Consider the following 13,412-nt stretch of genomic DNA (forward strand, 5'->3'; position numbering starts at 1 on the left):
TAAATATGTTTACAGCAGCAAGGTTCTGACATATGCATCTGATGGTCAGAGATGTTCAAAGCAAATTGCAGGGCCATTACATCATGCCCTACCTACAATGTCCCCAATAGTTCTGCCTAGCTATTGCTGGAGACAAATTGCTTTGTTTACTGCATTATAGTAAGAAACAGGACCATTGGTTTGGCCAGCAAAACAATTTTTAGATCCCTGTAATATAGAAGAAATAAAGATATAATCATGGAGCCAAACTTCCCAGAAACCCAAATTATTTAGATAACAATTTTACCCCTCTCCAAGCTCTCTACTTCAAAAACATTTTGCAGCGACATAAATCAAAATAAACGCTTTCTCCTTCTCATCTAGAATTAGATCCAACACCAAGTGAAAGCTAAGCAGCAAAGCTTCCCAACATGCAAGAATGTAACTAGAATTTTAACGACTTTGAACAACGTGTAGACCCAATAAAGAAAACAGGCATGACTTTTTGTTCTTTTGCAGCTGCATCTATAAAAGAGAAATTTCAGCTATGTCTTTCATTGAAGGTTAGATAGAATGATGCCCCACATCCTGATTTTCTCTATATAAAATGGAGATAGTAAACATCATATTTACATCTCATATTTGGCTTCTGAAAATAAATGGAATCTGCACCAGTTACTGTATAAACACAAATATTTACAATTGCAAGCGATTTCCGAACACTTAATAAAAGACTTTCAATTGTTGTGCATATTATCATCTAACACATTTGTAAAATGTCTGCATTATTTCACTATGGCTGCAATTCAAAAATTGGCCCTCTTATAAAATCTGATGTTATTGCAATAATATTGAAAATCACAACTATACACGAGTCTGTAATGTTGAGTCTATAATGTTAAGTCAACAGAAGGGTGCTTTTTAAAAAAAAACATCTTATTGTGCATGTCTATATAAATACATGTAAGAGCATTATTAATATTCAACATTAAAACTGTGGTTAGCTATGCAATGATTTTGAATCAGTAGGAGACTGTTGTAATGACAGACTTGAAAGACTGGCTGAGTTCTAGATTTTTTTGTCTTTTTCTTTTGTATCTAGAAAATCTATAGCATGGACTCAGGGACAAAACAAACTGCTGTTATCGTAAAAATACATGTTTCAAAAATGTTTGATTTGGATGGAAAATGTTCTAAATGTCTCTGTGTTATTAATCTTCATCTCTTAAAGAAACATATGAATTTAGAAATAGTAAAACATATAGGTGTAGACATAGACAGTTCTATGGAAAAGGTCTTCATCTCTTTGAATTTTATACAGTTTGCACATCTTTGCCACTGTAGGTTATCAGAGCTTCATGTGGCTTCTATTTACAGAGAAAGTCTGAGTAAGAAGATCACACAAAATCTAGATGCTTTTTCCCTTTATTTCATAAACGAGGTGATCTAACATGCAATGTGCCTGTGTGAAAAACTGCTCTCCTAGTTTAATCAATTCATTTACAGGATGGGTTAGGTTAGGGGTTAGGGTTAGAGCCCTGGTGGCGCAGTGATTAGAGTGCAGTACTGCAGGCTACTTCTGCTGACTACCAGCTGCCTGCAATTTGGCAGTTCAAATCTCACCAGGCTCAAGGTTGATTCAGCCTTCCATCTTCCAAGGTGGGTAAAATGAGAACCCAAATTGTTGGGGGCAATATGCTAACTTTGTAAACTGCTTAGAGAGGACTGTAAAGCGGTATGTAAGTCTAAGTGCTATTGCTATTAGGATAAGAAGGGTCAATTATATGAATATTTTATTAAATAATCTGGGTGATTTGGGCCTGCCTACCCTATATGACTCCCAAATCCTTCTCCCCCCCCCTCCACACCATTACAATAAGTTTCTCACCATATGGATTCTAGAAGCCCATCGTACCAGTGGTGGGTTCCTCCCGGTTCCGTCCGGTTCGGCCGAGCCAGTAGCGGTGACGATATGATGTCACCAAACCGGTTCCCCCCCCCGGCCTCCCACCCACCCACGTTATTCTTACTTTTTATTTGGTCCCACCCCCAATCTATTGCTGCCTCCTGAGTCCCAGCTGATGACTAGAGGGAAAAAACTGTTTAATCTCTTGCCGTGGGGCTTCAAAGGACCGACCTACAGCTGATCAGTGTTAAAAGCAAACGGGTCGTAAGTGCGAGGACTGGTTGTAAGTGCGAGGACCTTCCAGAAATGACTCTGACAGGCTAGCCATGCCCACCTAGTCACATGACCTCCATGCCACACCCACAAAATAAGCCACGCCCACAGAACCGGTAGTAAAAAAATTTAGAACCGACCCCTGCATCGTACCTTGCTAAAAACCATTTGTATTTCTTTTTGAAGTAATTGATGTTTACCGGCCTGGAAAAGGCCCACAAAACAATTTCTAAAGCTCTGAAGCTCATGGCTTCAGAGTCAAGAGATAAGGTCTTGAAAATTGGAACAATAACATCTTTTCTAAAATTGCTAGCCTATCAAAATCAGTTGAAGAACATTGTGGAAAATCACAAAGAACCCAAAACAATATCCAGGAACCTGCAGTCTAATGACACTTGATCTCAGCCAGAAGATCCAAGTATATCTGATGGTCTCTTTCACCTTGGCTATATCAAAAATGCACTTTAATAACATGGGATTCGTGAGAGTATCCAGGCAGAAAGCAGATCTGTGGCTCACGAAGAACATCACTGATGCACTGATGTAGTTGCCAACAAACGATCACCTTGTATGACCCTCCAGAATTTTGCAGGAAGGTTCTGCATATAAATGTACTACCAAGAGCCTTGGTAGTACAGTGATCTAAAGCACCCTGTTATTAAGACCAGCTGCCTGTAATTACTGCAGGTTCGAATCTAGGCAGGCTCAAGGTTGACTCAGCCTTCCATCCTTTCTAAGGTAGGTAAATTGAGGACCCAGTTGTGGGGGCAATAAGCTGACTTTGTATAAATATACAAAAGGATGAAGGCTATTGCTTAGCGCATTGTAAGCTGCCCTGAGTCTCCGGAGAAGGGCGGCATATAAATCAAATTAAAAAAAAAAATGAATGAAAGGTGGAATGGTTTAAGACGACGAGTGTCAAAACTCGATCACATCAGGTGACGTATCATGACTTATCGTGACATTTTTTGCATTTGCAAAGCCGGGATGGGCGTGGCTTGCACGTGATGCATCTGGCCTGCGGGCCACCAGTTTCACAGGCCTGGTTTAGACTATTTGAATATCATAGAAGTCAAACACTTCAATTTCTGGCTGCCCAATCACCAAGTGACTTGATGTGGCTAACAGAGGTCAAAATATCAAAATAAGAATAAAAGCATGCCACATCATAACTCACATCCAATGTATTGAAATGGGCTCTCACGGCATTCAAACCCAGTACTTGGAGGAATGAATGAATCTGAACTTGTCACTTTCTCTTAGTCCAATCTACCTCACAAGCTTAATGTGTAGATAAAACGAAAGACTCTTCTGATCCCAAGTGTCCCAGATCTATTCCAAGCTTACTGTTAAGTGCTTCAAATTCAAAATATTTCTAATTCAAAATGTTTTGCCTTAATGCTTACTAGGTTTAGCTAATTACATTTGAGCAGCACAATAATTCATTTCTGCATGACTTACCCTATTAACTTCTAAACCATAGTGCAGGAATAACAGCATTTCTGACAGATAATCACCTAGCTCAGGGGTGTCAGACTCAAGGCCCAGGGGCCAGATCCAGTCTGTAGGGTACTTAGATCTGGCCTGTGGGGCCGCCCTGGAAACAGCAAAGGGGGCGCCTGTGGTGGGCTGAGTGCTCTGCCAGCAAAAACAGGCTCCAGAGCTTCGTTTTCAGCTGCTACGGCCTCCTGCAATCCTCTGCCAGTGAAAATAGAGCTTGGGAGGGCCACATGTTTTTACTGGCAGAGGGTTGCAGGAGGCTGTAGCAGTTGAAAACAGAGCTCGGAAGCCTGTTTTTGCTGGCAGAGCACTCAGCCCACCACAGGTGCCCCCTACAGGAGTGACATCGAGCTCGCCATGCCCACCCTGGCCACGCCCACCCCGGTCCCCCAAGGTCAAACACACCTCTGATGCGGCCCTCAATGAAATCGAGTTTGACACCCCTGATCTAGCTTCTGTTTAAACACCATCGTCTCAAACAGTTTATTTCTTTGTTGAACATCTTTTACTATTGGTATTAAAATCAACCCAGTTTCTACTTTCATGTAATTTAATCTCATAGTTTCTTGGCTGGAAAAACTCTGAACCATTAGCTCCGGTCTTCTGCATTATAACTTTTCTAATAACTGAAAACAAATAACGTATCTCTTCTCCAGGCTAAACATACCATCTCTAGCTGATATTCATTATTTTTCTCCCTCATGTCTCTTTATAGCTCTTTTCTGGAACTAATCCAATGTATCATTTTCTTTCTTTAAATATAATGCCCAGAAATGGACACATTTACAATCAATTATGGCAAATCTATGACATATGTCAAAAGTGATATACCACAAAGTTTTGGGTGACACACTGGGATTCCTCACATCCATCTTCTTCAATTCTCAAAAGCATGCTCCATGCTCTCACAATTTTCAGAAGCTGTGGAGGCTGCATGAGAATGGGATGTCCTCTTGTGTAGCCTTAGGACCCTTTGAAAAGTTCACACAATAATGAGGCATGCTTTCATGTGGTTTTTGGAGGCTGCAGAGGCCGTGAAGAGCCTTCTCTGAATCTGCTTCAAGAATGAAGGCCTTCTGTGCCCCAGAACAGCCCTGGGTAAGCCACAGGGACCTGTCAACAGAAAAAGAACAGCACCTGAAAGTAAGCGGCACATGGCAGAACCTGGGAGTGCTGGACCGTTGGAACAATCACACCATTCCACAAAGCTTGCTCGCCTTGGGGAGCGGTATGAACTTTTTGTGTGGCACCAATGGGGCTAGGGTTGGGATGGCCTTACTTTTGCTTCTGCAATATGATGGCAGTAAAAAGGATACAACTGCTTCAAATTATTTTGTGGTATGCTATGGTATAATTGTAAAGATACCCGAAACTTTTGAGTTTAACAAGAGCAGATCAACTTTCTTTTAAGTGCGGTGTCCCCCATTGCCATACTATGCATTGGCCATACTGCATAGTTTCCTGATTGTAAATATCTAGTCTTCTTCATGCAGAGGTAAAGACGTTTCTGTATAAATAGAGGAAGGACTAACTGTGGGAACCAATGCTTCCTTTTCTAAAAAAAAAAATCTATTTGATGATGTATTTCATCTTGCAAAGCATACGGGAGAGATGAGGATAATTTTTAGTGTTCTGCCCAGGTTTTCTTCAATGTTAAAGTAGTAGTGACTGTGGATCAGAAACTGAAAGAAATGAAATGTTCCATGCTGTTCTGAAATTCCCCAATAACCTTACTTCCATGCAGAAGGATGTAGAGGCAAAATAATTTATCTATAAAATGAAGTATAAGTCAATGACATTTATTTAGAGCACTAGGATAATCCACATTTCACAAATCTTCCAATTTCATTTTGTTTCACTGGTCCTTTTCTACAACAAATACATCAAACCTACTATATAATAAAACTATTTACATTTCCAAGACTGGGTCATATACAACCCTTTCAATTGCTATTCACATACAGTACTTGACAAACAGCACAATACAATATTTTAATGTCTAAAAAATGACAACCCTGTACTCTATTTCGTCCTATGAAAAGTGAAAACACAAAAATAAATTTACAATTATGAGATTTTTTTTTACAACACACTAGATCTGATATGCTAAGCAAGACTTTACAAAACCAGAAAATTTAACAAATAGACTGTTATCTTCCCATTATTACACCTTTAGAGGAAAAGTTTGCATTTATTGGAAACATATAATAATAAAATTAATTTCTGTACAGAATTGTAATTTTTTTATATTTATCAAGAGATCAGAACTCTGAATTGCTAAGTAAAATTCACACATTTATACAGCTTGCATATCCATTCAGTAATTCATTTGGATTTTCTTCTTTTTGACTGCATAGCACCAGCGTTTGTTTCTGCAGGGGGGAGATTAGTTTGAAAAAAATTATTCACAAATCATTTAAATATAAACATTTAAATAAAATAGATACAGGAAATCATTTTCTTCTTGGGGTAAAGAGTCCACCATGTTCTTTAAATAATTTATTTAAATCATTGAGTACAAGTCTATGCTAGAAACTTAAAATTTCATAAACAATGTTTTCCATCATAGTATTAAAAAAAAGAGCAGGAGCAAACAATTATATCTGGACAAATTATCAACATAATTTGAACATCCCAACCCTATGTGTGTTTATTCAGTAGCTTACTATAGCACTTATCAATAGCACTTAGACTTATATACCACTTTACAGTGCTCTCTAAGCAGTTTACAGAGTCAGCATATTGCCCCCAACAATATGCTGACTCTGTAAACTGCTTAGAAAGCACTGTAAAGTGGTATATAAATCTAAGTGCTATTGATAGAGTGCTCATTTTACCCACCTCGGAAAGATGGAAGGCTGAGTCAATCTTGAGCCTGGTGATATTTGAACTGCCATATTGCAGTCAGCCGGCAGTCATCAGAAGTAGCCTGCAGTATTGCACTCTAACCACTCTGCCACCGAGGCTATGCTTAAATAGATCTAATACTACATGCATAGTACTGTTACAGAAAACAGCATTATCAATTTTTCAGATGAGATAGTTATACCAGGATTGTATTTCTTCCTAAACCTGCTGAAAATGTAGTTTTGAATAAAAGTTTCTTATACTTCAAAGCAATATTTCTATGTTATGATGGGCATAATGTTAATGAAAGAGGAAATGTATTGTGCAATGATGATTGGAAAATCTTTTCTTGGGTATCTCTTATTGAAGAATAGAACGTAATTTTATATCAAATGCCATATTTTATTTTCCATATGGGAATTGTAATATCTATTCATTTAAATCATATTGTTTTTTAAAAACCCACATAGGAATAGTTCCCTTTGGGAATCTCATTTTCTGAAACAGCATACAGCTGTCCATCTCACAGATTAACATCTGAATATCTACGAATTGAACCTCTTGTTCAATTGAACCTATAGACTTATATTGGATATTATAGTTTGGTTTCAATACCCCAATACAGTTTAGGACCAGCCTATTATATATACAAGTGATTATAAGTAAACTTGAGAATTAAAATTAATTCAGACATTACACAAAGCAAGATTTACTGATAGAGATAACTTTTTTTGTGTATTAGAAACTATTTTAAGCCTTTTAATATCTAACAAAGTTTTAGTGTAGGCACCCCTAGTAAAACTGTTGAAGTTTCAGTAACTTCCTAAATGAACAGACATAACCTCTACCAGTATAAAGTTAAACCAATCTTTTTTAAAAAGTAAGAGCATGCTTAGGATTTATGAACAGTTGTTTACAGATTCAAAATAATTAAGAGAGCAATAATGGCAGGTGCAGAAGTCTGGGCATCCTGCCAGTATGTCTTTCTAACACCTCCTTTGGCAAAATGTAACCATCTTCCAAACATTTAATACAGTCAAATTAAAGTCCTTGTATTTTTGTTTTTGGAATTCCCCCCCCCCTCTTTCTTGCAGAACTCTTCTAGTTCAAAAATATTAGCTCTCCTTGTACATATTGTGTGTTTTGGATTTCCTCCAGGATTTTCAATATTCTTTTTGAGGAACTTTGTCTTCACATAACTAACTGTGACAGTCAGTTTGGTGTAGTGATTAAGGCATGAGGCTAGACACTGGGAGATTGGGCATTCTTGTGCCTCTGTAGGCACAAAACCAACTGGGTGACCTTGGGCCAGTCACCCTCTCTCAGCTCAGAAGAAGTTGTCAATGGAAACCACTTCCAAAATCTTACCAAGAAAACTGCAGAAAGTTATCCAAAAAATCCACAGGAATCAGCACTGATTTAAAAACAAACAAACAATCTAACTGTAGGCATAACAAGTCCATCACTTTTGAGGGGCTCATTTCATCTTTACTCTAAAAATAAGAAGTACTGACTCAACTGAGTATCCAAATTTCTGCAATTATTTATGTTTTCTTCTTTGGAACCTAAATAAAAAGTGAGGAAAAAAGGCTATGCACAACTCTGTATCAACTGAGGGGTGTGCCACTCTTTGTTCATTTAGGGATTCTTTGAAAAATATAATTTGAACAGGATGTCTACATTTGTACAGGCAACTTTATCAAGCCATTTGCTTTGTCTGCAAGTGCTGCAGTTAACTCTGTAGAAGAGTCTAAACAACAGAAAGGAAAGCTAAAACTGGATATATCATATTCATTCACCTTTGTTCCCATGTCTAAAATTCAAATACTACGTATAAAATAAAATGTACCAAGCGCAATTGTTACCTCGCTTCTTTTTTTATTTCTATCTTTGCTTCTTTGCTCAAAGACTTCCTTCCCTACCTTTTGTAGTGCTGGATGCTGATGCTGGTCTTGATGACCTCTTGCGCTGACCATTCTCCATTGTCTCCTGTACTACTGCAGGTTCCTCTGTCCTTGAATTTCTTCTACTTGGAGTTTTAGATTTTTCACAGTTCTCCTTTGACTCATTACTGATAAAAGGGACATAATGGTTGTGTGTTTATAAACAATCCATGGCAAAAGAAAAGTGGTATCTCTAAGCAAGACAGTATCAGCATTAACTTTTCAACTATAAATGTTTCTAGAAATGTTAATAGGTGATAACCAAAAATAGTACTCCGTATATTTCGTAAACCCCAGGCTAATATTCCAAGGTACTAAAACACATAGTTTGCATTTGGGACAGAAAGTTAGATCTGGCAACCATTTCACTGCAGCAGAGTGAGACAAAACATACCGTATCTCTTGCCTTCTGAACAGAAAAATAATGTATAAAAGGATGGCCTTAAAGAGTTGGTTCTTTCTCAAGCATTAGGTTAAAGTACTTACTGGAGCCCAGTAGGTCTAAGTGCTGATGTATGGACGAGTTTTGTTTCTATAATGTTCAGAGTTTTTGATGGAGATTTTATTGGTTTTTTTAATGCTATTATTGTTATAAAACCTACTGTTTATGGTACATAAAATGGGCAGCCAGATAACTCTCTTAAATAAAAATAAAAATAAATAAAACAAAAAAGCACAGAAATTGGAGCTATGCTTTAATTCAGAGAAGGATTATCTGGTTTACATTTAATTGCAAGACAAACTATATTAAGCTTTTTCATAAACAGTTCTTAGAGAAGTGTTACCACTTTCTACATGAATTATAGTCTATGCCAGTAAACAGGATATCTTTGGAATGCAAAATCCATTTCACATGCAAATATTTGTAAGAACCAAATCTTAATTTGCATTACCTTTCTGTCTAATATGGGGGTGGGGGAGCAAGACTAAATATAGCCAAAAACTAAAACAAAGCATCCTGCTTTTAAAGATATACAGTAGACACATATTCACATAAACTTGCAGCAAAAAGATTTATTCTTTGCTTTTTGTAACTAATTACTTACGAAAGGCCAGTGATAATGGCAGGATTTGCTTCCAGATCTGAAAAGAAAAAAAAATTCCAATCTAAATTTGAAGTACATATATGTGTGTTTATGAATATGAAAATAATTTCTGGGATTACTATTTGAAATAAGTAATGGGCACAATATTTTGTTTTCCCCAAAATAAGACATCCCCTGATAATAAGCCCAATCAGGCTTCTGAGTGCATGGCAATAAGGCCAAGTGCTTATTTCAGGGTTCAAAAAAATATAAGACAGGGTCTTATTTTCGGGGAAACACGGTAATAAATTTATAATATTCAGAAATATATATAAAATAGAATAGTCTTGCACAATAGGGATTCTGATCCAAAAATAAAGGCCTTTTCAAATTATAACAACTATAGTTAATTCACTGGATTTCAGAATCCTCCTCTACTTGATTACTTATAAGTTAACTGGATATTTAAACTGTGACCTTATAAACCTTTAATCAAAATGTGGTATTTTATTGTATATCTGTTAGAAAGTTTTTCCCCATTTCTGTCTGTCCTGCCCTGAATAACATATATTCATGAATTAAATTCCATTCCCAACCCACATTCTCAAGTTGTGCTTGTGTATGATGCTCTAGCTTCCTCAAGAATGCCTGTGCACAATGCTAATGTGTGCAACAAAATGATAAATTTTGTTAAATATTTCTAGGTCGGGGTCAGCTATGTTTTGAGCTATGTTCCTTCAGAATGTATCAAACTAATATTTGAAGCACCATAAAAGTATATTAATTCTCATATAATTATTGCCCAGATAGTCTGCCTAGAAGAGAACATCATACCAATTCTCTTCAAGGTACAATAGAGGGTATCACCGTTCAACTTAATAAGACATTATTAAGGCCCAATTCTTGTAATTTATATACAATTCTTCTAATTGAGCTGGTATATTGGGTATGTCCAGTTTAATGAAAAGAACTATGGCTGACATGATAGCAGTGTTCCGATATCTCAGCAGTTGCCACAAAGAAGAGGGAGTCAAGCTATTCTCCAAAGCACTTGAGGGCAGGACGAGAAGCAATGGGTAGAAACTAATCAAGGAGAGAAACAACCTAGAACTAAGGAGACATTTTCTGACAGAACAATTAATGAGTGGAACAACTTGCCTCCAGAAATTGTGAATTCTCCAACACTGGAGGTTTTTAAGAAGAGATTGGACAGCCATTTGTCTGAAATGGTATAGGGTTTCCTGCCTAAGCAAGGGGTTGGACTAGAAGACCTCCAAAGTCCCTTCCAACTCTGTTATTCTATTCTATCTATATAATGTACATACTACATAATTAATTATGTAGGGTGTACAAAATTCAAACTCACCAACATTGATTATATAAATTACATTAAATGTTCAAAATAATTGTCTTTTTGTTCTAAGCATTTCCTTTCTCATTTGATGCATGACCTTTGAGCATTCCTAAGAAAAATAACGTTTTCTATGAAAATAAATATACATTCAGGAAATAAATATAACATATTGTGACTAGCCTATGGTGCCTGACTTTTGGTATATCCTGTATATTATAATTATACACAGAGATACAAATTATAGTTATAATTACTTACACACACACAACTTCATGAAGCCCAACATCAGTTATCTAAAAAACATACCTGTTCTTTGAATAGCACTCTCTGGTGTTGCATTTAGAGTCTGACATGAAGATGCTAAAGCAAGGGAAAAAACTTAAAATCAATCTACCTTACAATCTTAAGAAACATTATCTATAAAATTCATTTAGACTATGCAAGGGAAGGAAAAGGAGATTTATTTTATGTGGCAAGATATAGTTGTTCCAAGAATGGAAATCCCTGAAACAAAAAATTTTGTTCTACAATGTTTTGGGAATACTATAAACCAGCTAGAAAACTCTATAAAAATAATGTGCTAAATGTAAAGATCTCTTAATTATAAAGTGATACATTAAAAGTTACTTTGTTAACTTGAAATACTGATATATCTACCATACTGGTACATTTAAAATCTATAAAAATATTACTGCAAATTTCTATTTTTGTGTTTTTTTTTATACATGTTCAACTGTATTGTTTATGACTGTATCTTTAGACATACCTTAGTTTCTGATAACTGCAAATTAGGAATAAAATCATCAAAAATATTATTTGTTTCACAGAGAAGATTTTGCCTTCTGTTCAACAGATAGCAACCCACATCTTCTTTTGGGAGAAGAAGGGGGAGAGGGCTCATATTCAGTGTTGACTACTAGTGACTGCCTATAATTAATTTATAATGTACTTTTTGTTGTTGCGCCTTCAAATTAATGTTTAGTCCTGGCAACTGCCTTGATTAGACCCTGCAGTTTTCTTGGCAACATTTTCAGAAGTAGTTTGTCTTTGCTTCTTCATAGGACTGAGAGAATTTCATGGTCTCCCACTTTCTGGTCTAATATCTTAATTGATGCAGCAAAATGGTTCTCAACCCGTATCTCCTTCTGAAATTTTATAGCATTACAATGGCAAGTCAATGCTCTGATAGTTACAAGATAACCATCAGTGACATTGTACTCATCCAAGTTCTTTTTATATATTCAACATTACTCTGCCAAAAAAAGTTCTCATTTTTAGAAAACTATATAGAGACATTTTAAGAGAACTAGTTTTATTTTTCCCTTTCATGAGCTCTTTGATCATTTTCTTTTGCTTTTTATTAAGGTACACTTAACTTTCTGCAATTATTTGAAAGATCATATCATACAAGAATTGAAAAAAGTATCCTTTCTTCTTCCACCAGCAACAATGTCCATTATATGAAATACTGCCAGAGATTTCAAAATCCAAGCCAATACCATTAATCTTTAGAGCACAACTTAATTCTCAAACAGTGCTATCCATTATTGCTCAGCCTGGGCTTATGCACCTGGCATCAGCTAACTAAATTTAAGGAGACTCATTTCAAAATATAGTTACAGAACTACAAAATAGGAAGGGAACTTGTAGACCACTGAGTTGAACTCCAGCTTAGTGCAAGAATCCGAAGTAAAGCATTGCAGGCAGATGGCTGCTTAGCTTTGGTTTGAGCATACCAGTGGTGGGTTGCTCCCGGTTCTGTCCAGTTCTATAGAACCGGCAGAAAAACAGCGGGAGGCTCCGCCCACCTGCCACAATGTTATCATGGGTGATTTGCGCATGTGCATGCGCTCCCTCTGCGAACCGGTAGTAAAGGTAAGTAGAACCCACCCCTGGGGCATAATAAGTGAAAGGAGGCCTGTCATGTATCCCCAAATTTTATGTCAAGCTACTCTTGCAGTTAGGAGGCTTTTCCTAATATTCAACTGCAATATTCAATTCAACTGCTTCCAATGCTTCCAATAAGATCTCATCAATTATGTATATATACCTGGATGTTTCTTATCCAAACCTTAATACAATAAATAAAGCGGGAAAGGACAGAAATTCACTGGAGAATTCACCAGTCCTTGTCTTTAACACACCCTATACTGCTGTAAATAAGTACAGCACAAGTACAGAATCATGCTTTTGGTAGGATAAGTAACACCAGAGTAGAAAACAAATTTTTACATCAATTCAGTTTTCTGTCAGCTGAAGGACTGGTGCATGGCACCAACGCAGTCATTTGACTGAATCCCAAACTAAAATTCTCTCAATTCTTTCAGGTTATTCTTCATTTGTATGGATTTTTCAATATTTATTAGTAGGTTTCACCTGATATCAAAGATAAAAAACAAAATACGATATGTAAAATATTTCCCCCAAATTCACTGTAATTGTGCTGCTTTTTAAATAATCCAGACAAATATCATTGCAGGGCTAGCATTAATATTATGAACTTTCCATTTTGGAGCATTAGTATGCCTGAAGGTTTTTAAACCAGGGATTTAAGCAATATTTCATCTGAACTATACATTTTTCAT

At 36.5% G+C, this 13,412-nt stretch overlaps 1 protein-coding gene across 2 annotated transcripts in view; it reads right to left on the reverse strand.

The window, feature by feature from the left end:
* Positions 1-5,436: 5,436 nt before the first annotated feature.
* Positions 5,437-13,412, reverse strand: part of NCOA6 (nuclear receptor coactivator 6) — a 34,807-nt gene continuing 26,831 nt past the window's right edge. The window contains exons 11-14 of one of the 2 annotated variants that reach the window (XM_070941688.1): positions 11,134-11,187; positions 9,495-9,531; positions 8,428-8,576; positions 5,437-6,030 (exon numbers count right to left, since the gene is read on the reverse strand). In XM_070941688.1, coding sequence (XP_070797789.1) covers positions 5,984-6,030; positions 8,428-8,576; positions 9,495-9,531; positions 11,134-11,187 — 287 coding nt within the window. In that variant the 3' untranslated portion in view covers positions 5,437-5,983. Of the gene's footprint in view, positions 6,031-8,427; positions 8,577-9,494; positions 9,532-11,133; positions 11,188-13,134; positions 13,204-13,412 lie in introns of those variants that run through there. The other variant, XM_070941689.1, reaches the window with a different exon arrangement.

Source organism: Pituophis catenifer, unplaced genomic scaffold, assembly GCF_029215685.1.
Source record: "Pituophis catenifer annectens isolate HBS135680 unplaced genomic scaffold, rPitCat1.0.hap2 SCAF_3, whole genome shotgun sequence".
NCBI lineage: Eukaryota > Metazoa > Chordata > Lepidosauria > Squamata > Colubridae > Pituophis > Pituophis catenifer.